At 38.0% G+C, this 27959-nt stretch overlaps 2 protein-coding genes and 1 long non-coding RNA gene across 12 annotated transcripts in view; 2 read left to right on the top strand and 1 right to left on the bottom strand.

The window, feature by feature from the left end:
* The window catches only part of PAQR8 (progestin and adipoQ receptor family member 8), a 38041-nt gene extending 29365 nt beyond the window's left edge, over positions 1-8676 (top strand). For all 5 annotated transcript variants that reach the window (XM_070732503.1, XM_070732501.1, XM_070732502.1 and 2 more), the window contains one exon: positions 890-8676. In XM_070732503.1, the coding sequence (XP_070588604.1) occupies positions 901-1962 (1062 nt within the window). In that variant the 5' untranslated portion in view covers positions 890-900 and the 3' untranslated portion in view covers positions 1963-8676. The remainder of the gene's footprint in view (positions 1-889) is intronic.
* Positions 601-11876, bottom strand: LOC139156639 (uncharacterized). Its single transcript, XR_011557349.1, has 3 exons — positions 11694-11876; positions 10106-10307; positions 601-1998 (listed from the first exon to the last, which is right to left on the bottom strand). It is a non-coding gene; the product is annotated as an uncharacterized lncRNA (long non-coding RNA).
* Positions 11877-12012: 136 nt separating this feature from the next.
* Positions 12013-27019, top strand: EFHC1 (EF-hand domain containing 1). 6 transcript variants are annotated; one of them, XM_070732492.1, is made up of 12 exons: positions 12104-12200; positions 12848-12998; positions 13604-13825; positions 14852-15139; positions 15735-15884; positions 16892-17084; positions 17621-17841; positions 18820-18960; positions 20072-20285; positions 21647-21794; positions 22773-22986; positions 26882-27019. In XM_070732492.1, the coding sequence occupies exons 4-12, from the start codon at positions 14891-14893 to the stop codon at positions 26951-26953; spliced, it is 1602 nt and encodes a 533-aa protein (XP_070588593.1). In that variant the 5' UTR covers positions 12104-12200; positions 12848-12998; positions 13604-13825; positions 14852-14890; the 3' UTR covers positions 26954-27019. The 6 variants fall into 6 exon arrangements, with proteins under 6 accessions (XP_070588592.1, XP_070588594.1, XP_070588597.1 ...); XM_070732491.1 differs by lacking the exon at positions 12848-12998 and having other exon boundaries at positions 12013-12200; XM_070732493.1 differs by lacking the exon at positions 12848-12998 and having other exon boundaries at positions 12101-12200; positions 13635-13825.
* The last annotated feature ends 940 nt before the right edge of the window (positions 27020-27959 follow it).

Here is a 27959-nt window from a genome sequence, read left to right as displayed (position 1 = left end):
GATATGTCCATATCATCTAGCATCATGCTTAGGAAATACAAGAATCTTTCCCCCATGCTTTCCACTGAGATATAAACCCCACTGCCTTTTAAAAGTAATTTTTGGGGGTGGTGTAGAAATAATTTGGGGTTACTGGAGATCCTTTATACCTCTATACTCGACTCTTTCTCTAGCATTTTCTGATGGAAATAATTTCAGTATACCTGCTGTTTTTCCCTGAATCAAAATTTAGAAATAACTAAGTAGTGTAGGGTTACCTGCCTAAGCAGGGGATTGGACTAGAAGACCTCCAAGGTCCCTTCCATCTCTGTTGTTATTGTTTTTCTTAAGCTGTAATACTTTTTTTTTTGATAGAACAGTCACAAATATAAATGGTGGTAATTTTTTGAAGATTTGTTTCTTAAAACTTTGTTGTGGGCTTCAAATTATACACTTCTCAAATACATTAATTTCACAATGGTTGCAATGTATCCAAATATTCTATTCGGAACCAAGTGATTTTTAAAAAATGGAATAACAGTACTAATTCTGATTAATGCATTGAAATCAGCTTTGTGAAAAGCAAGGAAGGCAACTGGACTGTTCAATAAGATCCATTTATGTTCATTTAGGATGTAAGTCTGTAATACAACACAACATGAAAGAGACCATTATGGATTAGACATTATTTCTTTTTCTTTTTAAAAAAATAGAAGCTGGGAATGCAGTTTTTGAATCTTAATTGAGTCCCATCATACCATCCTTCTTTCTCCAGTTGTTTGTCCAAAGGGCTTGACTTTGATAGTTTCTCTAACATGGTGACATATAGAGATTGTAAATATTTGCCTCTTTATATTCTTCATTTTCCTTCTTATTAATATTAATATTAATATTGTTCTTATCACTTTAGGAATAATCTAAATGATGACGGCTATCCTGGAACGTATCAGCACCTTGTCCATCAGTGGACAACAACTCCGTCAACTTCCTCAGCTCCTAGAAGAAGGCTTTCCCAAGATGCCTTGCACAGTTAAAGAATCAGATGTACCCCAACTTTTCAGAGAACCCTATATCCAAGCTGGCTATCGCCCCACAGGTCAGGATTGGCGCTATTATTTCTTCAGCCTCTTCCAAAAACATAATGAGGTTGTTAATGTTTGGACTCACCTTCTGGCTGCTTTGGCAGTGCTGCTGAGATTTAATATATTTGCTGAAGCAGAGGACTTGTCTCTGGAAATCCGCTCCTTACCTCTCTTCATCTTCGTCTTTTCCTCTGTTACATATCTGACATGCAGCCTCTTAGCTCATCTCTTGCAGTCCAAGTCAGAAATATCACACTATACTTTCTATTTTGTGGATTATGTTGGAGTCAGCATCTACCAATATGGAAGCGCCCTGGCCCATTTCTACTACAGCTCCGACCAAGCCTGGTATGACAAATTTTGGCTTTTCTTCTTGCCAGCAGCTGCTTTCTGTGGATGGCTCTCATGTGCTGGCTGTTGCTATGCCAAGTACCGCTACCGGCGCCCATATCCCATCATGAGAAAAGTGTGTCAGGTGATCCCAGCAGGATTGGCATTCATCTTGGACATCAGCCCTGTGGCCCACCGTGTGATTATGTGCCACCTTGAAGGCTGTGAGGAGTTGGCTGCTTGGTATCATACGTTTCAGATACTTTTCTTCCTCGTCAGTGCTTATTTCTTTTCTTGTCCAGTTCCTGAAAAATATTTCCCTGGGTCCTGTGATATTGTTGGGCATGCCCATCAAATTTTTCACATCTTCCTTGCTATTTGCACACTCTCACAATTGGAAGCCATCTTCTTGGATTACAAGAACAGGCAAGATATCTTATTCAAGCGACACGGATCTCTCTCCATCATCCTGTCTTGTGGGTCCTTTTTTGGCTTAGTTGCCTGCAGTGCTATCACTGCACTCCTATTGCAGCGCAAAATCAAGGAGGAACTGGCCATGAAGGCATCTTGAGAGACTGACGTAGAAACAGGGTTCAGTCCTGATGTGCTTGAAGAAAAGTAGGAAGAGGGAAGTTTATTCAAGTACAGTACTGTATATAAGTAAATTAACCAAGTGGTTTTTCTTTATAAATTATAATCAAGGAATTAATTACAGGCAGGCACTAATTTATTATAGATGCCTTATGCCCTTAACATTTTTACTAACTCGGCCTATTGCTGGGCAAAGGGCATTTAGGGTACTTAATTGAAGAGTTATAAAGGCAGATTTTTCTAAATGGTCTTTTTTATTTACAGAAATTTGTATTACAGTATATGAAAGAGGATATTAATCACTAATTAGAAGAGTAGAGGATTGTCATAGACTTGCACATTTATAAAGCTCTTATCTCATTGGGAAATTGGAATTCTGTCTGGATTATACTACTTCAGAATATAAACTAAGATGGGGTCACAAGATTCCTTCACACATTGGGGCAGAGTTCCTAATTTACTAGTTTACATGTAGGGAATTTTTTTTCATGTTACATCATAAGACTCCTTACTTGCAATCTGAAATGCTACAGAGTAGTCATCGGTTTATGACTTCAGTGATGATTAGAGCAAAGATTCTGGTTAAGGTTTACATAATGTTGATAATCTCATTTGCTGTGTTTCATTTTAGCTGTGGCCTTGATACCACTCGTATCTGTACAGGTCAAGTAGTGCTGAATCTTCCCCTGAGTTGTAAGCTTCAGAAATAGTATGGTGGTAGAACAATAGTCATAATTTGGTAGTTGTCACCTGTTAATCATTCAAGCTCAGGTTAGCTAAAGCAAACAAAGGTAGAATTCTCAAAGGTAGCAGAAGATACTAGACTCTTCATGAGTTGTTTTATGATGTTATGAAGAACTAATTATCTGAAAATACAGGACAAATAGCGGTATCATTGCTATCAAAACGGTATTATTTTGAAGGTTTATAGTGCTGCTCAAAAGCACTTTTTTACAATTTTAACTCTGATTAGCAGCTATGACTATAAATATATCTAGTATTTTTTCTATTTGTTGTCCATAAAGCTTTTTTTCTTCCTAATTCATTTCTGCATGCCTTCACTCATATTATTATCAAAATGTTAGTTTTCCTGGTTCCTTCTTGATTTTAGGTATCATTTAATTTAATTTAATTTAATTTAATTTAATTTAATTATTAGATTTGTATGCCACCCCTCTCCGGAGACTCAAACTCATGTCACTCAAACAAAGCCATTTGGGACTTTTACAACCTGAATATTATTCTGACAATGAAGATAAGGGTACAGTACTTCTTCCCTGTTTGAACCCCAAGTTAAATAATTAGACAAGGAGCAGTTTGATTGTAAAAAAGTATTACATGACTAGTACCATGCCATAGTACCAACAACACATTTTCCTAACCAGTTTTATTTGTGCTTTTCATCATTAGGAGTCCAGTTGGGTTGTGTTTTGTGTGGTATTTAACAACTAAACTTTTATTTTCTCTCTTCTAAACATAAACACCATATCCAAACAAAAATTGGAGCTATGGGATATTTTACTTATTTAATGTTGTTTCCTTTGAATGTTATTTGCACATAGCAGAGTAGCATATAATTGAAAAATATGTGCTAAACTTGGTTTCTGATGGTGCTAGGAAGTGGAAATAATTTTGCGTGTGTTGACATTTGTGACAATGAGTAACCCATTTGTAGTCTGGCAATGGTACACTTAGAATTCTATTTCTAATTTCACATTTTATTGTCCTTAATATGCCGTATATCAGTTATCTAAGATGTCCAGATTTACACTTAGTCAAATTTTGGTAAAAATACTTAACATATAGGTACAAAGACAAGTGCAATCCAAGCTGGATTCAATAAAAATAAGTAATAATAGCTTTTTAAAGTATTAGAAATGGGTCAGTCACAAGAAATATAAACCATTTCCTGCCAACATAAACACTGAAATTTTTGTTAAGAATATATAAACTATATGTAGAAAATAAATAAGTCCATCAATTAAATCTGATTGGCTGTATGAAAATTCTTATTTTATATCATCACCTAGTAGCATAATCAATTAAGATTTTTCTAATAGCTGGAATGGCTTTGAGAATTTTAATTAGGGTTCCACTCAGCAGATATTTTTCATTAAGATGTTTTAATATCACCACCTAGTAGCATAATCAATTAAGATTTTTCTAATAGCTGGAATGGCTTTGAGAATTTTAATTAGGGTTCCACTCTTTTTTCGTAGAACATACATTATTCTTACTGTCAACTAATTTGCATTATTTTCTGTAACTTCATAAGTGATATCTTTGTTTCACAGCAGTTCCCATTGAACATGTATTTCATACCTGTAACTTGGTTGCTTACAAGGTGATATACATTAAAATGTTTAAGCTACTCCAATTTAATCCATTGTAAAATGTGTACTATAATTAGCATTAGTCTGCAAAGATCCCTCAAGAAGAATTTTAAATATGAAAGCACTCTTAGAATTTAAGGCTGGTTATTTAAGAAAAAAATGCTGCGTACCAAGTTTCTTTAAATTGTCTTTCAGACTTTTCCCCAGGACCTTTTATTGTTAGTTCTGTATATACACCAAATGTTATAATTAGGACTGATGAATCCAAGTGAATGTGTTATTATTAGAAACAAATGTGATGAATAAAAGGACTGGTTTTTAGCACATGTTTCAAAAAGTTGGTTCATAATGTGTAGGAAGGGCACCTTTCCAAATAGTTAAAGCAGCCATAGCTTGAAAAAGGTTCATGTAGCTATTTCAGGAGTTACCGTATTTTCCGGCGTATAAGACGACTGGGCGTATAAGACGACCCCCTAACTTTTCCAGTTAAAATATAGAATTTGAGATATACTCGCCGTATAAGACTACCCCTCTTCTGTACATCATAGACCTGACTGAGTCTAGGTCTATGATGTACTTGCATTGAGAAAAAAATCATTTCTGAACATGATAACACAATATTTTAATTACTAATGATGAAGATCTTATTGTTAAAATTATGAATGAATTATTTAGAGAGAGAGAGCCAAGTGGGAGCACTCTTCTGTCTATCTCTCCATATGTCTCTGTCTATCTGTCTTGTCTGCCTCTCATATTTCTCCTCACCACAATTAAGTTTATTATTATAACTCATCATAATTTGTCAACACAAAAAGGTGAACCTGGCTATTTTCCTTTCTCCTACCATCTATTCTGTAGGTATCTTTCAGTCTAACATGCAGCATGCTGACACCTATGTGAGAATCTATTATGGAATGAGAATCTGTATGTGATATCATGATATCGCAATCCAAACAGCCCATCCATTTTTTCCTCTTTCCGCACTTTCTGTCTTTATCCTCTTGCAATGTCACTTAAACAGATTTTAACTTGTCGGGTTTAATTAGTGACCCTGCCAATTTTCAGTACTGTGCAGTGTGCTATGATACAGAGCAGGGTGAATAATATGACCTCAGCTTTTAAAGTTATTTTAAAATGTTGCCTAAGAAATATGAAAAGATGATTCTTTTTGGAGGAAAAGTACATTTTCAATGGTTAAACATAAGAACAAATACAAACAGGCAGAAATAAATGCATCCAGTTTAACATTCAATCATTTCCCTGGCTCTTTTTATTGAAATGAACAAGTTCATACATTCAATTTTGCAACCACTAATAATGTTGGTCAAGTAGGTACAAAAATACCTGGGGAAATGATCAAAGTCTTTCTCTCTCCCCCTCTCTCTCCCTCTCTTTCTCTCTTGCTATCTCTCTTTCTCTCTTTTTTTTTTGCTTTCTCTCTTTCTCTCCCCCTCTCTCTCCTTCTCTTACTATCTCTTTCTCTCTCTTTATGTCTCCCCTCTCTCCCTCTCTCTTGCCATCTCTTTCTCTCCCTCTCTCTTTCTCTCTCTCCCTCTCTTGCTATCTCTTTCTTTCTTTCCCCCCTCTCTCCCTCTCTCTTTCTCTCTCTCTCCCTCTGTTGCTATCCCCCCTCTCTCTTTCTCTCTCTCCCTCTCTTGCTATCTCTTTCTTTCTTTCCCCCCTCTCTCCCTCTCTCTTTCTCTCTCTCCCTCTGTTGCTATCCCCCTCTCTTTCTCTCTGTCCCTCTCTTGCTAACCCCCTGTCTCCCTCTCTTGCTATCTCTTTCTCTCCCCCTCTCTCTTTCTTTCTCTCTCCCTCTCTTGCTATCTCTTTCTTTCTCTTTCTGCCCCCCCTCTCCCTCTCTCTTTCTCTCTCTCCTTCTCTTTCTCCCTCTGTTGCTATCCCACCTCTCTCTTTCTCTCTATTTATGTCTCCCCTCTCTCCCTCTCTCTTGCCATCTCTTTCTCTCCCTCTCTCTTTCTCTCTCTCCCTCTCTTGCTATCTCTTTCTTTCTTTCCCCCCTCTCTCCCTCTCTCTTTCTCTCTCTCTCCCTCTGTTGCTATCCCCCCTCTCTCTTTCTCTCTCTCCCTCTCTTGCTATCTCTTTCTTTCTTTCCCCCCTCTCTCCCTCTCTCTTTCTCTCTCTCCCTCTGTTGCTATCCCCCTCTCTTTCTCTCTGTCCCTCTCTTGCTAACCCCCTGTCTCCCTCTCTTGCTATCTCTTTCTCTCCCCCCTCTCTCTTTCTCTCTCCCTCTCTTGCTATCTCTTTCTTTCTCTTTCTGCCCCCCCTCTCCCTCTCTCTTTCTCTCTCTCCTTCTCTTTCTCCCTCTGTTGCTATCCCCCCTCTCTCTTTCTCTCTGTCCCTCTGTTGCTAACCCCCCCCTCTCTCCCTCTCTTGCTATCTCTTTCTCTCCCCCCCTCTCTCCCTCTTTTTTTCTCTCAGCAGCAGCAGCAGGGTGATGAGCTGTGAGGCGGAGCTACGGAACCGAGGCACGGATGGCGGCGGCTAGACATATCGCGTGTGGGCGAGCCTGTGCTTTGCGCAGGCTCGCCCAGCTGGGAGGCGGTGTTCTCGCCCCTCCCAGCTGAAACTGAGGTCCGGCCGGGGCGATTCTTCCCCGGCCGGACAGGCACGCTGGTGCTGCCAAAGGCAGCGTGTGGGCGAGCCTGTGCTTTGCGCAGGCTCGCCCAGCTGGGAGGCGGTGTTCTCGCCCCTCCCAGCTGAAACTGAGGTCCGGCCGGGGCGATTCTTCCCCGGCCGGACAGGCACGCTGGTGCTGCCAAAGGCAGCGTGTGGACGAGCCTGTGCTTTGCGCAGGCTCGCCCAGCTGGGAGGCGGTGTTCTCGCCCCTCCCAGCTGAAACTGAGGTCCGGCCGGGGCGATTCTTCCCCGGCCGGACAGGCACGCTGGTGCTGCCAAAGGCAGCATGTGGACGAGCCTGTGCTTTGCGCAGGCTCGCCCAGCTGGGAGGCGGTGTTCTCGCCCCTCCCAGCTGAAACTGAGGTCCGGCCGGGGCGATTCTTCCCCGGCCGGACAGGCACGCTGGTGCTGCCAAAGGCAGCGTGTGGGCGAGCCTGTGCTTTGCGCAGGCTCGCCCAGCTGGGAGGCGGTGTTCTCGCCCCTCCCAGCTGAAACTGAGGTCCGGCCGGGGCGATTCTTCCCCGGCCGGACAGGCACGCTGGTGCTGCCAAAGGCAGCGTGTGGGCGAGCCTGTGCTTTGCGCAGGCTCGCCCAGCTGGGAGGCGGTGTTCTCGCCCCTCCCAGCTGAAACTGAGGTCCGGCCGGGGCGATTCTTCCCCGGCCGGACAGGCACGCTGGTGCTGCCAAAGGCAGCGTGTGGGCGAGCCTGTGCTTTGCGCAGGCTCGCCCAGCTGGGAGGCGGTGTTCTCGCCCCTCCCAGCTGAAACTGAGGTCCGGCCGGGGCGATTCTTCCCCGGCTGGACAGGCACGCTTGTGCATATCGGCGCCACTGTCCTATATCCGGCGTATAAGATGACCCCCCACTTTGGAAAAGATTTTCAGGGGTTAAAAAGTCGTCTTATACGCCGGAAAATACGGTAATCCTGACTTTTCAATACTTTGCTTGGGCAGGGGATTGGACTAGATGACCTACAAGGTCTCTTCCATCTGTTAATCTGTTTGCACAACTACTTTCCTTTGCTCCTCCCAAATCTAGTGATGTAGAAACATGGAGCACTCCTGAAGCAGTCACATACCATTTGAGAGACTTTAGAAGACTTTCTGGTTTGTTTTACAGTTATATGGATCTAAAGCAAGTTTTTTCAAATTATTGTTTTTTTCATTCCAAAGTGGTATGATATGGCTGATTTTAGATTCTGAAAATTGAAGTCTAGAATACACAGAGAACAGTAGGTTTGGGCACTGCTAGTGTAGTATTAATAACAATAACTGCAGATACAATCCAAATTATTATTAGAGTTCCACCATAATGAACAATTTTTTATAAAACTAGCCCTGCTATCTATAGGTTCATGCTTAGTCTGCAGTTGCTAACTTCAGCTTTATTTGCATTTGACATCGAAACATTGTGATAGCAGACTTACATGTTATTTCCAATACTTCAAATAATAGTGGTGGTTTCAAGTGTGCCTTGAATGTTTATATCTTTTAAAACTAGATCTAAATATATATATTTTAAAATAGGCATTATTTGTTACTAAAATGAAATGGAGTTTTTTATTTTCTTTCTTTTAAAAAAAGTGTTACTTTTAGAATTATATGAACAACTTCTGTATTAAATTCCTGAAATCTGCATTGTTGAGAACATATAAAAATGTACTGTTATAAACTGTTGAAGTGTAGAATGGGAAGAGGATATCTTAAGTAAAGTTTAAGAAACTGATGTTTTATGTGAAATTTGTTTATATCAAAATGTTTATACTGTATATCAAAATATGGCTTCTGTATGATTTGCAAGTTTAAGGGAGTGTGTTAGTAAAAAATGATTTGGGGAAAACCTTGGTGCTTCTGCAGACATAGTCTGTACTTAATGCTTGTATCATGTTAAAAATGCCATTTTCATTCAAGGTTCTGATAGATGTATTATTACAACATTGAGTACAAAGTAATATTGCACTGTCCGCCCTCCCCCCCACCTCAGAAATCAAATCACAATCCATCAGAAAGTGTTAGAATTGAGTAAATATTCAGGTGAGCGACAATGATGTTTCCCTTCTACATTAAACAATCTCACTGTGTTTGTAATAATAGAATATTCTTGTGGTTAAAGCAACCAGAAATGATTGAATTAGTCTCATATAGAAATTTGCAGTGTGCTGCATGTGCTAAACCATATTGGGTAAATTTTTGCAGGACACTGAGCCATAAACTATATTTTAGCTTAATATTATGGAAACCCACACCCAAAGTACTTTCACCTTTCAGATATTACCACACATCTAATTTTGTAACAGGGTTATTGTAAAGTGTTCAGTACATGTAACAATACATTAAAGACAGATTTACTGTGGATAGGTTTTCTCACTAATTTTTCCCTAAGGCAAGTATGCTTAGGTATGAAGCCTTTTCTCAACTAATTCCCAATTTCATAAGTTCCATACCAAGATTTGCCCTTGAGAAAAAAATGTGATTTTCTACTTTATCTTTTAATATTTTCCCACTATCCTGTGACTGGAATAATCTTATTCAACTTTACATCTCTGAAAAATATATTTTTATAAGTCATAAAAATGATAATCCATATACAGTAGGTATACTTTCTGTGACTCAAAATGACTCCCCTCTTAAAGTTTTATGAATCCTGTGGGATACACATAGTGACTGGTATGCAAAAATATTATATAACCGTGCACAAATATTTTCCTGAACGCTCATCTAACAATGCTTTATCTTTTTTTAAACAAAAGTTTTTGGTCAACTTCATTTTTTTCTTCAATACCTTTTACATATTTGCTGTGCAGACCAATATGAATGAATTTAAAGATAATGACAAAATGGGAGTGAATTCTGAGAGTAGATTATTTTATTTGTCAAGTACATATTTGATAACATTATCTGAATACATATGTTGGTTACAAATAAAAGGGAACATTTGTACAGGGACAGTAGGCAATCTGGTATGCTAATGCAGTCCCCTTCCCTTTATTCTGTCAGGAACTTTCTCCTTAGTTCCAGATTAGAGGTCAGGGGAAACATCCTGATAGTAAGAACAATTAATCATTAAAACAGCTTGCCTCCTGGAGTCCTGACTGCACAATTGCTGGATGTTTTCAAAAAAGGATTTGACAACTATTTGTGCAAGTTACTTACTTTCAATGTCCTTGTATTTAATCTCTGCATAGACATCTTAATATATATTCTTCCAATCTTTCTGGTTTTGCTATAAGAGCACCTCTTCACTGTGCTTCTGGGTCTTCTGATTAGTTTGTTGCTAGTCACATATGGATGTACAAGGTTTCAAGAAGGCTGTTTGTAGTGTTTTGAGTTTTCTAGGGTTTTTTTATTGTGTTTTCTATGGAGATGAAACATCAATTATAAATTGATTTTATCAAAAGATTTATGTTCAACAGAAAATATGCATTTCACTCTCAAATTTCCAAAGTCTATCCATTACATTATTAAATGTAAATTGATCCAAGCGATACAAATTATATTATCTGAATAATTATGCAAATATATACATTGATATTACTGTAATATCAGTATATGGCATGCATTTAGATTCAGTAGGCATTTAGATTTACGAATATCCCATCTCCCCAAATGACCCATTAATTCAAATTTTACTACAGTATAGATAAAGTACAGCATGGTAAATAGAAATTATATACTATGCCACCTGGAGGAGATTTCTGAAGTGTGATGGGCAGGTTCAGATGCTACCCTACTTATTTTTCAAAATGGTCTGTAACATCATGCAAACAAGAAATTAAGCAATGTTATTTTTCGCAAATTGCATCTGAAGAGAAAAAAATGGCATGGAAGAATATTGGAACTGGGAAGGGAATACTAAATGTACCTAGTATTGCATGCAGCAGACAATCAGGAATGCTAATATAATTCTAAGAGAAAGTCTTCCTAATATATTCACATTCTTACCATCCTAATTACCCAGTTTTTAAACCCATGCACCTACTCTCCATGTGCACCCCCAAACTGTGCCTGAAGTAAACTTTGCTGCATTGTATTTGGCTGAGGGGCTACCACAAAGAGGAGGGGGTCAGGCTGTTTTCCAAAGCACCAGAAGGCCAGACTAGGAATAACGGATGGAAGCTGACCAAAGCGAGCTTGTTGTCCACTCTCAACAAAAGACCTTATTCCACCGGACATGAAATACTGGGATTAGGCAATTTACAACTACGTCACCTCTGATCTAAATGTAGTTCATAAAATCATATACCAAAATGTCCTTTCTGTTAATGACTACTTCACCTTCAACCTCAGTAATACATGAGCACGTAATAGATTCAAACTAAACATAAACTGCTCTAAACTTAACTGCAGGAAATACGACTTCAGCAATAGAGTGATCAATGCCTGGAATGCACTACCTGACTCTGGTTTCTTCCCCAAACTCCAACAACTTTAATCTTAGATGTCTACAACCGACCTCTCCCCGTTTATAAGAGGTCTGTAAGGGGTGTGCTTGTGCACCATTGTGCCTACTGTCTTACTGTTCTCTTTTACAGTGTATTGTTACTTTTACTTACGTTATATTTACACAAACTACTACTAACCCCTACATGTTTGACAAATAAATAAAATAAAAAAATACAATAAGAGATTCAATCTGGAAATGAGGAACTTTCTGACAGTGAGAGCGATTAACCAGCTTGCCTTGAGACTTTTAGGGGGAGATTGGACTGCCATTTGTCCGAAATGGTATAGGTACTCCTACCTGAGCAGGGGGGTGGACTAGATGACCCCCAAGGTCCCTTCCAACTCAAACTCTCCCGTCAATCCTTTACATGGGAGCAAAGCTGCAACTGCCGAACCACAACGAAAGCAATTACAATAAAACCACACCAAGCCAGCCTGTTAGTATCCAGACATTTATTTCCCTCAGTCTAGCATTATTAAGAAGACGGCGTGACGGGGGTGGGAGGGTGGATGAGATAATATAGAGAGCCAGTGACTAGAGGCAAATTCAACCGCCAGGTGATGAAAAGCGCCCACTGAACCTACCAATAGAACTGAGCGCCTCGGTCGCTACTGCGCAAGCGCTCTCAGGAAAAAAAATGAAATTCTGTTGATAGTTACCGAGGAAACAGCGTTGCTTAGTTACCCGCAGTAGCAGATCCGTCCCCAGCCAAGCCCTTCGCTCGCTGCTGAATCGTCCATCATGAGCCTTCAGCCGGTGCAAGGCTTGCCGCTTGTTCCGGGCTCGTCCTTTCGGGACCCGACGGTAAGGAAAATCTCCCTTTTTTCTTTCCACACCACATTTCCTCCGAAACAGCTAGCGGTGCGGCCCATTAGACTAAGCGTCTCCCAGAGTCTCCCCTGAGTCATGCGGACTTGGTCAGAAACTCCGACCCTTTTAAGAGTGAGATACTTCAAAAATAATCTCACCTTTCTGTCATTGAATGCGACATCTCTAGGTGTTTAAAATATGGCCTTTTACTGCCTCTAAAAGTGTTTTCAAGCCATTTTATAGCCATTTGTATTTTTAAAAGTCAAACCTGGTAGTTCCAGTGCTAGAAGATTTCTTAACAAAAGTTACACAAGAGCGTAAAAATATAAGAGAAAAACATTGAGTAGCCTACTGCCTTTTCAGTCCCTACTATCAAATATTAAAATGATTGAATGTTAGTGAATGTTTTTAAGATTAAACATGTTTCAATCAATATCACTTCAGACCTTGATGTGGTAGAGTCATCTCTTATACAAAGTCATATGTCTCACCAATAAAGGAGAATATTTGTAGCTCAGGGTTGAAATGAGGGGTCCTTGGTCCTCTTTGAACTTGGTACTTTTTCTGCAGATGTCTACGGAGATTCTTGGTAATTCAGGTCATAGTTGTCCCAAAGATACTTTTTTCTTCTTTTTTTCAAGAGGCAGTTGGACTTTCTGTTTTTTTCTTTGAAGATGATGATGATGAGGATGATGATGATGATGAGGATGATGATGATTATTATTATTTATTAGATTTGTATGCCGCCCCACTCCGTAGACTCGGTAGGCTCACAACAATAACAAAGACAATGTAAGAACAATCTAATAATTTAAAAACACTAAAACCCCCATTATTAAAAGCAAGCATACACACAAACATACCATCTATAAAGATGTTTTGCTTCTCATCCAAGAAGCTTTTCAGCTCTATTTTCTCTATTTTCTTTTCCGACATTTTATTACAAAATATCTGTAAGAAAACAATCAAACTTAGAAAAAACCAAAGAGCCCTCATACATTGTGTTAAAATTTACATCAATATGTTAAAGAATATTATTAAGACATCTTTTACTTCAATATTCCCTTTATTTAATTTTTTTTAAATATAGTTCTCATTAAAAAGTATTTGAAACTGGATAGTCCTGAAGAGTTTAAGACTGTTTTAGAGAATGTGAATCATTATTATGAAAATATAATTATATATTTTTGAGAAAAATATTACCTTAATGTATTTTTAAAATTATGTTACTAATTGAAAGGGTCATAAATGAAATTTGACGCTCAAGACAAATACATTTCAAACAAAGTAACTGAAAAAATAAATGTAAATACATTTTACATTTAAAAATAAATTTAAATAAAAAATAAATACATTAGTCTGTTCAGCATTTGAGTCTGTCTTTTGTTGTTCTGTAGAAAGCTGCTTTTCATCGTTCCCAAACTCTAGATTTCAAGAATGGGTTTGCCTTTAAGAAGTTTCCAACTGTGGGGATAGGTAGAAATCGGCTTTATGTAAACCAGTTGTCTCAATCTGAACTTGATGAATTATCCAACAAGAGACCCACCTTAACTTATGGTGAAGCTAAACAAGCCCCACCTGCAGATTTCATCCCAGCACACGTGGCTTTTGACAAAAAGGTATTTTCTCAAACATCTGATTTCAGGTACAGGTATTTATTGCAAAATTAAAAAGAAAAATATTGCTATGTGTCTCTTGAATCACAAAGAATTATATTCTGAAGTACCTACCAGTATTCTATTTTGGATAAGTGTTAGCTGCTAAACAGCTGATTAGCTTTATTTCTGATATTTATTTGTTAGTCCCTATCAAGAAACAAACTTTGAAAAGACTGCTGGGTCTCTTTTATTTGGAAGTTATAATAATAACTTCTTGAAAGGATGTCAGTTCTTTCTTCCTTTTTTTATAATATACAGAATTAAAAATGTCTTTCTCAGGCTCACTACTTTTTATTACCAGAAAATGACAGTAAATATTTTGCTTTCCTTCACCATTATTATGTCTACTTTCCCCTATACTATCAATACTTTATTTACATATTTTAAAAGGTGTAGTGTAGAGCTACATTCAAATACATTATTTTCCTTGCAGCACATCTCTGGGCCAGTCATTCAGTGTAGCCTACTTCATGCAAACAGAATAGATCAACATATAAGCGACCTCGAAGTTACACTTTGGGATGGGGTGGAGGGATTGTAGTCAGCTTTCATTCTACAAAAATAAATGATACCGTACAGAATTTAATATAACCCACTAACTCTATGTAAAGAGACCTTTGTTTCTACATTTTAACATGATAATTAAGTTATTCTAGGCCCAACATAAACACTCTTATAGAAAATTAAAACATTATATATATTTACACTTACATTTATAGTTGTATCTTCCACAATTTTACCATCATAGGATACAAAAGAAAATTTGCCATAGTAATAGTTTGCTATTGCTGTTAGCTTGGTGCTATATAGAAATTCCCTACCTTCTATGAAGACAGTGCAGCTGTTTGAAAACTTACATTTAATATTAATAGAATGTACAGTAATAGATTTATATCACTTGATGATCTCATTCAACATCAAGTGGGTTTCCTGTCATTTTTATCATTAATATAATTTTCCTTATATAGGGTTGTTGTTTTTTGCTAGGTGCTCAAATTTGATGGATACTTTCAAGAAGATGTTCCTATGTCCACAGAAGAGCATTTCCGTATTCGTCAAGTGGGCATTTATTACTATTTGGAAGATGATAGCATGTCTGTCATGGAGCCCATTGTTGAAAACTCTGGAATTCCTCAGGGCAAGTTCATCAAAAGACAGCGTTTGCCCAAAAATGATCGTGGGGATCATTATCATTGGAAAGATCTGAATCGAGGAATTAATATTACTATCTATGGCAAGACTTTTCGAATAGTTGACTGTGATCGATTCACGCAGGTACTGTAATATTGATTGCTAATTTATAACATTATAGTAATAAACTATTCCTAGTGCAGGAATCAAATAGAGTTTTAATTCCTTAGTAAAATATGCAATTTGGAGACAGAAATTTCCACCATAAGTAGCATTGTGAAAAGTATTTTTATCCATGCTACATATCAGCTATGTTCTCATAATGGTTATTTTTGATTCTAGTACATTTTCACAGTTTTAGCAATTTATTTCATTTACATTTGATTGAGATCTCTGTTTGTTTGTCTATCTTTCTGTTCCTCTCTCTAGCTCTTGATAATAGAGGAGGTCTGTTTCAAGACTAAAAACAATGGGGTCTCTCCAAAAGAGCCTAAACTTCAGTTCATTCATAGAGCAGCATTTTACTCAGTTTTACTAAGATTAATAAATCCATGGAAGATATTGTAGTGCAGTTTTTGCAAGTTTTGAAGTTTCTTGTCTTATTTCAGCAACACTGGAAGATATTTTTAGTATGCCTGCCACAGACTGCAGTTTTACCCCCAAATGAAAATTTAAGGCAATCTTTCTGAATGATTTCTTGCTGTGTTTATTTGAATACGATCTGATTACCACTTTACAGACTTTTCTGGAAAGCCAAGGAATTGAACTAAACCCTCCAGAGCGAATGATTTTTGATCCTTATATAGAGCTACGTAAAATGCCTCCACGTATGTATGTCACCCCCTCAGATTTTGATCAGCTTAAGCAGTTTTTGGCATTTGACAAAAAGGTGAGCTTTAGGTTTGTTTCATATTACACATAACCTACTTTTTGTGTATTCAAAACATTTTAAGCAGCAAACAAAATTTATTCTCTCCCCTTGGAGAAAATAAAGAAAATTACAGTTGTGAAAAATTAGTAGCAGGTACAATTATAAAACAAAATTAAAATGTGAGAAAATTAAATTGTAGGGGCTAGGTTTGCATATATTTACAGCAGAGGTCTTCAAACTTGGCAACTTTAAGACTTGAGGACTTCAACTTCCAGGAGTCTAGAATAGCTGCCTGGAGAAATCCATAGTTGTAATTAGTGACTTTCCCCATTGACTTTACTTGTAGGAAGTTGGTAAAGTTCATAAACTGGGGTGCTGCAGCATAATTATAAGCTAGGCAAACCAAGCCCCTAGTTTAAAGATCATATGACTGTGGGAATGCAGTGCCGTCCATAAGTATGAGCATTGGTGATACCTACCACTCACATAATGCCATCATAAAGTTGAACTGGTCACTGAACAAATTGTTAAATGAGGACCACCTGTATTCATTTGTCTCCAAAATCATATGGCTCATACAGAGCCTCAGCGGTGCAGTGGTTAGAGTGCAGTACTGCAGGCTACTTCCACTGATCACCGGCTGCTAGCAGTTTGGCAGATCGAATCTCAGTAGGCTCAAGGTTGACTCAGCCTTTCATCCTTCCAAACGTTGGTAAAATGAGGACCCAGATTGTTGGGGGCAATATGCTTACCCTCTGTAAAGCACTGTGAAGCAGTATATAAGTCTAAATGCTATTGTTAAATCTATATGAACCTGCACAGTTAATAGATTAAATCAACAGCTTGCTGTGTTATGTTGTTTTGTTGAAGTTTCTTTCTCATCTTAACTGTAATTGTAAGGAAGATACAATTTTTGTCCTCTTTATTAAGTTGTGATTCACTTTGCTTAACATGAGATATCATGCTTATATGATAAAAGTTTCTATTCTTCCAAGATGAGAATGAACCCTTCACATTTTTTCCAGGTTCTTCGTTTTTATGCCATTTGGGATGACACTTGGAACATGTTTGGTGAAAGGCGGAAATTTATTATCCACTACTACTTGGCAGATGATACAGTGGAGGTGCGGGAAGTTCATGAACGAAATGATGGCAGAGATCCTTTCCCAGTCCTGATAAGACGAGAGCGCCTGCCCAAAGTTTTTTTGGAGAAGAAAGGTACTAACTTTTCCTGGTTGACAATTCAGATATTTTCTAGGATAGTATGTATATAAATTAAAAGTTAAGTACCTTCAAGATCTTCATAGAAATACTTTTAGATGTAATATGAATCTATTACTATTTGCTACACGAAGAATACAACATGGGAATAATCTGTAACAAGATAGGAAATGCATATATTTTTCAGAGAGGCTGATGTACTAAAATCAATAAAATAAGAGTGCATTTATTAAGTAAGACAATCAGATGCACTACTGAAGTACTCATTTCTATTTGTACTCAATAAAGTGTAGAAAAAAACCCTTTCCTAAAATTAATGCAGCTTTTTCAGCTACAGACTAAATGATATTTGTTAATATGTTCTCAAATGCTATGAAATTTAGGCCCATAATATTAAATAAAACTGATTGTCTTAAAAATATGAGCAAGCCAAGGAAGGAGCAGATTTTCCCAGTGTCTAAATATATGTCTTCGTTTGGAATACATAACAGCAATGAAAATCTTACTAAGCTGCCTTTTTATTTTTTTGCAAGATAACTTCCCAACCTGTGTGCTAGAGATTTCTGATCAGGAAGTCTTAGAATGGTTTACCGCTAAAGATTTTGCAGTTGGCAAATCCACTACTATACTTGGACGCACTTTTTTCATTTATGACTGTGATGAGTTCACTCGACAATTCTATCAGAATAAATTTGGCATTACTGACTTTGAGGCAGTTGATGTAAAGAAGCCACTTCCAGAGGAAATCAAACAGGTAAAGTGGAAAAACAAAGAAGCTGCGAAAGAGGCCACTTTTTAATGAAAGGGCAAGAAAATGCAGGTTAGAACATGGAGTAGGACTGAAAATAATTACGGACAAGCAGTGGAAATTAGAGTTTCTAGAGAAATTCCAGAAAGCAAATCAGTCGTCATAGACACAAAAACCAGAACTACCAGAAAGCATCACTTAACACTTAAAAGTATTACTGTTTATTCACCTGCCAAAGGATAAAAGTTTCAAAATACCAGTAAAGAGTTTAACCTCTTATGGTGACAAAGGCTGCTTTTCAAATGTTATTTGAAAACATACAAAACATTTGCTAGACCAATTCTCAAATACAGCTTACCTATCTGGAACCTGTACTGCAGATCAGACATTAATACAATAAATACAAACTTAAGGTACACAATAAATACAAATGTAAGGTAAACCACCCCAAATGGGATTGCAGAAAATATGACTTCAGCAACAGAGTAGTCAGTTCCTGGAATGCACTACCTGACTGTGGTTTCTTCCCCAAAGAATTGCTTTTTATTATCCCTTTCTTCTCTTCAAGTGGAAAATGCTTTTTGCAATTTTTTTTACTCTGTCCAAATGTAGTTCTTCCAGATGGAAGAGTGATTGGAGATGAACATTTCATAATTTCCAGATTTATTAGAAAACAAACAATTCTTCATTGAATTGTTTTGCCAATAACTAGAGAACTAAGATGAACAGAAACATGCCGATTCTATTGTCCAGGAACAGAATCTCCTAGTTATTAACATAATAGTGTCTCACCCATCACATTTTTGCTTTTACTGATGCTTCACAACAGTGTACAGTAAGGTTCTTTAAATTTTTTAAAACATTTAAAATTACTTTTAAATAATTTAAAAAAAACTTTAAAACAGTTCATTTTACAATAGTGTGAGTAAAGTTTCATGGTTCAATATTGTAATTTGAGGGTGTGTGTGCTTATTTTATTTACAGATAATTCCTCCCTACAATGGTTATGGTTTCCTTGAAGACTCTCTTCAAAACTGTTTCAGTTTGATTCCACAACCCCCTAGGAAAAATATTATTAAAATGCTAGAGAATGACCACAAAATTTTGCGCTACGCTGCTAGAATGGTGAGTTGTCATGATTTACAGTTTTCATAATCATAATTGAGTTGGGGATTAAAAGTTCTTCTTTTAATTTTACTTCCAGAGATAAAGGTCCAAGGAGTAAACTTTCAGTGTAATAAGAAGTATTCATATACAGTATATGAGTTTTTAATTTAAACAATGACTTTGACAACCTGATAAAATTGCTGAAAGAAGTTCAATCCATAATAATAATATAAACTAACTCTGTTTCTCACCTCAATGAAAAGTAAAAGCAGATGTTAAAATATATCAGAACAGTCTTTCAATTCAAAGCACTATGGATACATAGAATCTGATTAAAACTGAGAGTTTTGAAACTAGGGACTAATGAGAAACACATTATCTGTTGATGAATACAATGTAGTTTGCCTTGGCTAATTGAGGATATCTATTTAGTTCTCTACATTTAGTTCTCATCTTAAGTAACTATACTACTTTTTTGTTGCTTTCATTCCAGAGCATCCAATCATTTTATTACTGTAAGTTGCATTTCAGAAGGTTTTCAGTAGTGAGAGCAATTGTAATGTGTAAAAAACCAGAAACAGAATAAAAGATAGATGTTCCATCAAAGGAATAAGTTACAGTACTATTAAATACTCAAACCTATCACACTGTATAGGATCGTATAAATAATAAATTACACAGGATCCAGGAGTGTGGTGCAGCTGTTAAACAGATTAATGAAGTCTTAAGCTGCAATGTCAGAATTAAGTCCAGAAAAGTACAGAACAAAAATGTTTAAATATTAGGAAAAAATTTCTTATGTCTCAGAGTTATTTAACAGGAAAGCAATTTCTCTTTAGTGAGACGTGGTAGGATCTCTTTCAATTGAGATATTTAAACAGAGGTTAAATAGGCATTTTCATGGAGAGTGATGTAAATGTAATTTGCTTTGAACAGAGAAAATATGACTTCTATGATTTGATCAATTAAAATAATAATTCAATTTGTTATTCAACTGCTTTTTACATAATGGATTAATTCTGAGAATTTCAGGACCTTCAAGATGTCATGTTGGGAATAGCCAAACATGAACAAGCCCTTTTAAGCACAGCATATTTTTCAGCTTACATTTGACCTTTAATCTTTCCAGGAATCCTCAAACCCTGATGATAGCAAGAGACATTTTGTTCTCTCCTATTGCCTCGCTACTGACATGATAAGCATTTATGAACCACCTATGCGCAATTCTGGAATTATCGGTGGCAAATACCTAGGCAAAACCAGAATCCCAAAGCCAGGATCCTCTACAGATGATCCTGTTTATTATGAGCCTGCCGACTTAACCATAGGCGCTATGATAGAAGGTAAGTAGAACGATGGAGTATAAATATTTTAGAAGCAAATATTTTGGCACATGTTCATTCTTCATTCTATATTTTTTGCATAAGAAATGTTTTTCTGTTGGTATTATTTAAATGAATATAGCATAGAGAATTATGTAATTTGCAATTAAAACAAACTAGATACATTTTAGAGAATAGAGCAGAACAGAACCGAATAGAATAGAATTTTATTGGTGAAGTATGATTGGACACACAAGGAATTACTGGGTTGGAGAAGATAAGAGACCAAGAATAAGAAAACAGAGGGTGGATGGGGAATTCCTTGTTTGGAGCTATATAGGGAAGCATTTCAAATTGAAAGATTAATGGAGTTGCAATTATTCGAGAATAAATGGGTGAAACTGGAAAAACAGATAAACAGGATGAAGAATAGAGAATTAATCTTTATAAAGTGGAAGTGACTTAAATAAACTAATAGGTCCCATGAAAGGGACTATGGAAATTTGGAAAAAATGGCAGGGGAAAATAGGATTATATAAATCAAAATTGTCATCGATTTATGTAATAAATAAAGATAATGAAATAAATTTAAATCAGGGTATAGGAGAGTTGAAGGCAAGAGGGATAACTAAGATAGAACAGTTATATGAGAAGGATGGGAGGCCAAATAGAAATTGTATAGAATGGCGGCTGGGAAGGGAAGATGGCTACTAATAAATGCAATATGTAAATATCTGAATGAAAGGGAGAATAAAGAAGCACTATTTAGAGAGGAGCTAGAGCTAGAGAAAATAATAAGAGAAAAAACTGAGGGTACTAAGGGGCAAGCAAGCAATATATATAAGATGTTAGTGAAGTCAGACGGGGATGTGATCCAAGGATTCACTAAATGGTGGCAAAATGAGATACGAGTAGAGGTGCAAGAGATGGAAAATACAGTAGGGAATATAAGGAAAATCAAGAATACAAGAGTTAGGGAAATGAGAAGGAAAACAAGATGGTGATACATGCACAGTGCCAGAACCTCAGCTTCTGCGCATGCTCAGAAGAAGAAGAAAAAAAGGTGGCAGCACCCACGAACTGAACCGATCGAACTGTTCTGTGCCATCAACGTGACATCACTAGTGGGTTGCTACCAATTCAGACGTATCGATCCGAACCAAGAAGAATTCACTTCTGGCTTTGTCCCTCCATCACTGTTGCCACATCACCATCAGTGTTGTTGATAATTTAAAAGACTGAAAAATGTGCACCATCGCCACCTCTGAAAAAGTTGCACAAGTTTAATCTCCATTTCTGGTACTGGCAGTTGCTCATAATAATGACAGATTGTTCTTTCTGGTAGTTGGTCATAATGATGACATATTGTCTCTTTCATGCAGTGTTTGGCCACAGGTTCATTATTGTGGATGCAGATAATTATGTGTTGAATTATATGGAAAGCAATTTGGAAAGTTTCCCAGCATCTGTTGTGCAGTCTATGAGAAATCATTTTGCACCCCGCATGGCAGCAATAGAGGAACTAAAGAGGTGAGCACTTGAAGAAAATACCCATAGAAAACATTCCATAACTAATATTAATTATGCTGATTCTGCAGCTGTTGATCTGAGGATGATGGAAGATAATGCCTTTACATGTTCATAGGCAAGAAATCAATAGCTATTATTACTTTATCTTCAAATATCACAAATAGTCACAGGTTTCATAAAGAGACTTACACTATGGACCCATGTCCATTTATCAGAGGATAGTATCAGGAAAGGGCACTTGCTTTCAACCTCCACCAAAGATGCACATAGTTGGTTATTGTGAGTAAAATAATGCTGGACATGATCAACTATTCTCATTCTCTTTCAAGTTCTTAGATGGGTTAACTGTTCTTGTAGATATTTCAGTCAGATTGAATAAATCTAAATAATCAGTACTGAAATGTTTTCATTTATGTGACTACTACTTGCATGGAGCGAGAAGTAACAGTGCCAGCTAGAGAAAAATTAGAAGTAAATTTTAATTGAAAAAGACAGAGGAAAAGAATGGTCACTTACCCGGGAGAGTAAGATGAAAATCTGTTGTTTAAAATCAGACAAATCTGTGACAGTTATGTTGAAATGGTTTATGATCTGTTTTCAGCTATCTAATTAGTAGGCTGATTAAAAATTCAGTAGAGTGATCAGAGTGCATTGCTAATTGGGGATATTAATTGTCAGTGTAAAATGTGCCTGCATTACTGTGACATAGAAGTAAATTTTAAGAATGGCTTTTCTTTTGAACAGTAGATGATAAATTTTCTTCATTTAGTTGTGGTCCTAATATCTCCACAGCCCCCCAATGCCATCCATGTAGAATTTACATAACCATAGTTAGATTAAAATGCAAGTGATTGAGTCTGTTGAGAGGGGCGGCATACAAATCCAATAAATAATAATAATAATAATTTTAAGAAACTTTTCAAGATGCTTGAGTCTTGAGGCCATCATATGACATCCTAGCTTTTTTTCTCCCTCTAGGTTAGCTTCCAATGAACCTGACCCACAGGAGCTAGCTGCATTAACAGAGCAGATTCAGGAACATATGAGGCGGCATAATTATCTGCCCGACAGCAGTATGCAAGAAGCTTTCCTTAAGGAAGATAAAGATGGCTCGGGGCTTCTAAACAAAGCAGAGTTTTTTGCCCTTTGTGACAATTTTAAAATACCAACTGATGACCCAATTTTCCAAAAGGTAAAAAGTATGAGCTGGCAATCTGTTCCATCTGTAAGCCAAGGCTGATCAACATTGAGAACAATGATATATATTCAAAAAGAAGAAATAACTATATTTAGGCTTTTGAATTTGGAAATTCGGGTAATGGGATATTAGTAGTGTATGGAGATACTGGTCCATCTGTTCCATCCATACCAATGACTCAGAGACTGGGATCAATCTAAAATTATTGTGGCTATACAGTTGCTTTCATTTCTTTATAATACTGATAAAAAAGACAATTGTGGCATAATACAGAATAGAAAACAAATAACAGATTTGGAAGGGATCTTGGATGTCTTCGTCCAACTTCCTGCTGAAGCCTATACCACTGTGGACAAATGGATGTCCAATCTGTTCTTAAAAACCTCCAATGTTAAATGTTATATGCTCCTATATCATGGAGAGTTACAACTTGGAATGTATCTTTATATAGAGATTTCTTACCAATTATGTTGTAATTTATATACAGTGATCCCTCGATTAGCACGGTCTCGATTAGTGCGAAACGCTACAACACGGTTTTTCAAAAAATATTAATTAAAAAATACTCCACGGTTTTTTTGCTATACCACGGTTTTTCCCACCCGATGACGTCATACGTCATCACCAAGAGTCACTTCTCTGTCTCTTTCTCTTTCTTTCCTGTCATTCTCTGCTTCAATCATTTTCTCATTTCTCTTTTTTTCTCCCCTTTTTTCTATCATTTCTCTCTCTCTTTCTTCCTCTCTCACACTCTCTTCCTCCCTCTCTCATCTCTTTCTTTCCTTCTCTCTCTTTCCTTCTCTCTCCCCCCCTCCACTTGCCCACGAGAAGAAAAAAAGCAACCTCTGCCGGGCAGCTCCCCTTGTGCCCCCGCTTTGTGCCTGCCTCTTGTCCCTCTCTTTTGGGGATTTTTTTTTCTTTTCTGTCTGAGTGCGTCTGTGTGAGCGCGAGAGAGGGAGTGCGTGTATGTGTGTGTGTGTGTGTTGCGGCTTGGGCTGGTCGGCCTCGGAGGCGGGAGAAGGCGAAGAGGTAGCAAGCGGGGAACCCGGCGGGGTGGATGGCGGCGGCGTGTGTGTGTGTGGTGGCCGCCTTCAGCTTGGGGTCGCCGCCGGCGTGCTCGAAGGACGCGCCGCCGCCCGCCTTGGAGCCCTCGAAAGCCTCGTCGTCTTCTGTGCTCTGCTCGCCGCTGCTCTCCAAGCGGGGCGCAGCGGCTGGGAGCGCGCGCCTTTTCTCCCCTGCGTGGATCCTGCCTCTCTTGAAGATGGGGAGCCTGGCGACGCGCTGTTTTCCCCCACCGAGGACAATCGGGGTAAACTCTTTTGGTTGGGAACCAACCGGCCCGGTGCTCTTTTGGCTCTCTTGGGGTTTCCCCTTTGCCTGGGCAGCAGGAAGACCCAGGGAAGGTTCCTTTGGCCGCCCAACAGCTGATCTGCTCCGCAGCGCGGCAGCAGCGAGGAGCCGAAGATGGGGTTTCCCCTTTGCCTGGGCAACGGGGAAACTCCATCTTCGGCTCCGCGCTGCGGAGCAGATCAGCTGTTGGGCGGCCAAAGGAACCTTCCCTGAGTCTTCCTCGCTGCCCACACGCAAACTCCACCATCTGCGCATGTGCGGCCATGGAAAAAGGGCGCGCATGCGCAGATGGTGTTTTTACTTCCGCACCACTATAACACGGAAAATCGATTAGCGCGGGAGGTCTTGGAACGTAACCCCCGCGCTAATCGAGGGATCACTGTACCGTAATTTTTCTAAGTTTATCAAAGCAGTGGGAAGTTACTGCATATTTTCATAAGTTCCATTTGCCCGATTTCTGCTAGGATTTTAGGAGTGAAAAATTTTAGAATTCCAGAGTGGTTTGTATTAGCCATTTTCTGAAATCCTTTTGTATACTTGCAATTTAACTATTATTAAATTGTGTGCTATTGCAGTTAGCTAGTGGCATTCTATGCTTTTAAATTTTGATTTATATTATTTGAGTCTCAAATTGGTAATTTATTATGTGATAATTGACATTTGCAGCACTAGTTATTTAGATAAAATGTTCCAAAATCTTTCCAAAATTCTTACTTATAAGTAGGTATGATGACAGAATTTTATTGCTAAGCATTGCTAAAACTTGACATCATGAAACCATGTTGTGGTCAACAGCAATTCTGACACTCATCATTGCCATCATTAACTAAATTCCATTGGTCTTTAGTCAAGGACCCACCCTAATCCAAATCATTCCCAGCCTGATTCCTTAGCCCCAAGCCTTCCAAGGTAAGGGACATCCTTCCCTCCAACTCCTCCCAACTGTCTATTCCCCCAATCTCTATCCTCTGCGACAGCCTGCACCCTGTATTATGGGGTGGCAAGCAGCTTCAGTACTTCAATTATGAGACTGCTTGTTAAGTTGTAGTTCAGGGTCTGCAAGAAACTTTTGAGCTGCAGCCACCTTGGGAAGCCACAGCTTGGCCCAAGAAGCCACAGCCACCCCAGCTTAAGTGACCCTGCATTCAGAAGCCCCTAGTGCTGTAGCCCAATTTTGCTGTCTTCTTGCTCCTTGTTGAGGCATGCCTGTCCAGTTGAGGCCTTCTTGCCAAAGTCTCACAAGGATACTGCAGCTTGTGACATTGTGGCCAGCAGCAACAACCTCACAAAGGCTGTGCATGCTAGGTCAGTAGTGCAGCAAGAATATGGTAAAGTTCAATTAGGGTAGTGGAGCCCACAGCAGCAGAGCAGGGGCTGTGGAGTGCAAGGAGCCAAAAGGGCAAAACTGGACGGTGACATGTATTAAAGTGTTCCTGTAATTGTGTGGGTGGGCTGCTAAACACCTGAATTTTGATCATGGGTCAAAGGGGATCCTGCAACAGCCATAATTTTAGAGACCTGATATAAATACTATTTGTTCAGCACTATTATAACTTCAAACAGTGATTGAATAAATCATCATAATTCAAGGACAGTTTGTATTTACCATATATTTCGGAGTATAAGATGCACCTTTTCCCCTCTAAAAGAGGGTGGAAATATAGGTGCATCTTAAACACCAAATACAGCCATTTTCGGCCTCCTGAAGCCCTGTCATGTCCCATTTTTGCGATAAATGGGCCGTTTTTTCAGAAAAACAGGGTGGGCAGAGGATTTGGGAAGCCTGCAGAGAGCTCCTTGGGGCGGGGAGAAGGCAAAAAACACCCATTTTTTTTAAAAAAAGGCAAAAATGGGCTATTTTTTGTAAAAATTGGGGTGTTTTTGCCTCCTCCCCGACCCCCAGGAACTCTTTGCAGGCTTCCAGACTCTTTATCCACACCATTTTTGGGAATAAAGGGCAAAAACAACCACATTTTTGCCTTCCCCCCAGCTCCCAGGAGCTCTCTGCAGGCCCCCCAAACCCTCTGCCCATCCTATTTTTGCAAAAAATGGGTACAAAATTGGCCCATTTTTGCAAAAAAAAAGAAAAAAGAAAGAAGAACATATCCCTGATTTTGTTTTCCACTTTAATCAATATGCTACTTAGATATCAGATTTTGTTTGAATAGCAGGGATTTTGTTTGGATTTTGTAATACATTAGTAGATTTGAAAATGAAGTTGAAATGTGAGAAAGAAAATGATAAAAAAGTTATCTGGGTAAAACTGCAGTATTTCAGTATTTGGAAGGCAATCAATTGTTTCCTTCTCCCAATAGCATATTATGTCTGTGTTTTCACATACCCCAAAAATCCTGCAATTTTAATAAAAAAAATTAGAAAAGTAAACAGCCTGACTTTTGTTTCGGTCTACTCTGAAGATTATGAATAAAAATCTTACTACTGCAGATTAACTGTACATGCTCCTAGGTGATGTGGCACTGTTTTTAAACATGAAGTAAAACATTTGCAACTTTTCATTGGCTTCTCTTCTTTTTTTCAGCTTATTAAAATGTGTTCTCATGGGGAAAATCAGGTAAGATACCCTGACTTCCTGAGAGTTTTCCAGTGTTGATCTGTTCAAAACTAGCTGTTACCATCTGTACAAGATCAATTTCAATTAAAACACTAATTATTGAAAGCTGCTCTGGTATCCTTCCTTTTTCTACCATATATTCAACTTATTGTTTTCCAGATTACTTGATAAAAACAGTCTGATCTTTCTAGTAGAGTGAAGGTGGTTATCACAATGCATATAATTATGGATAGTTCTTTATTTTATTGTCTGGGAACCAAATGATACTTCTGGGATTCTGTGTCAATGTATTATCTTTTAGTAATAGACCTACTTTATCAGTTATGAACAATATGCCTGTCTCTCACAGTATATCCAAGCTGGTTCGGTCTGACAGGGTTGATGTGCTCTGGGTTCCATCTTTCAGGTCCCTGGAAATGTTCCTTCTTTGTAGCAGCACCTGTACTCTGGAATGCGCCCTCCCCCCTCCAAGATTTGTACGATTCCACACTAACTCCAAATGTGTGGCTTTGCACTGAAGCCTTCAGTGAGTGCAATTGACATTCCTTTTCTTTCTGTTTCCATACAGAATTGGATTGTTGCTTGTTTTAAAATGTTTTTAACAATTTGTAAACTATCCAAAGTTGCTGGAAGTCGGGACTCGGGAGCATGTAAATTTATTTTATTTTATTATTATAACCAATGCACAGAAAAATTAAATCCCTTAATCATTCATCAACCCAGTGAAGTTGAAAACATGTATTACAAGAAACTCAGGATTCAGAACTTTACAGTCCCTAAAGTGGAAGGGGAAGGCCTTCAATGGTACTGTTGTTAATATGATTTTCTTCCTGTTGCCTAAAGCAAGTAAAATTATATGCCTTCATTTAAGAAAGGTTAAAACTTACTTAGGTTTATATATACTGTAAGAACCAAACAAGTTCTATCTTATATGTTTCAACAGAGCCAGTACACTTGCTTTGTCCAGAATTTCCTTCTTTGGGATTTTTTGCAATCTCAACATATTCCATAGGAATTTCAAACATGTTCAAATATGCTGATATTA

This window comes from Erythrolamprus reginae, chromosome 1, assembly GCF_031021105.1.
Source record: "Erythrolamprus reginae isolate rEryReg1 chromosome 1, rEryReg1.hap1, whole genome shotgun sequence".
In the NCBI taxonomy this organism is placed as follows: domain Eukaryota; kingdom Metazoa; phylum Chordata; class Lepidosauria; order Squamata; family Dipsadidae; genus Erythrolamprus; species Erythrolamprus reginae.
Note: the sequence above shows the minus strand (reverse complement) of the source record. Positions and strands in the feature narration are given on the sequence as shown.

What these genes read in the sequence shown, in the direction of transcription:
- EFHC1 (XM_070732491.1), top strand. Translation starts at nt 12,138, where the DNA reads ATGAGCCTTCAGCCGGTGCAAGGCTTGCCGCTTGTTCCGGGCTCGTCC. An exon ending in TTTTGGCATTTGACAAAAAG is followed by an intron (nt 15,885 to 16,891) that starts GTGAGCTTTAGG and finishes CATTTTTTCCAG; the next exon opens with GTTCTTCGTTTTTATGCCAT. An exon ending in AGTTTTTTTGGAGAAGAAAG is followed by an intron (nt 17,085 to 17,620) that starts GTACTAACTTTT and finishes TTTTTTTGCAAG; the next exon opens with ATAACTTCCCAACCTGTGTG.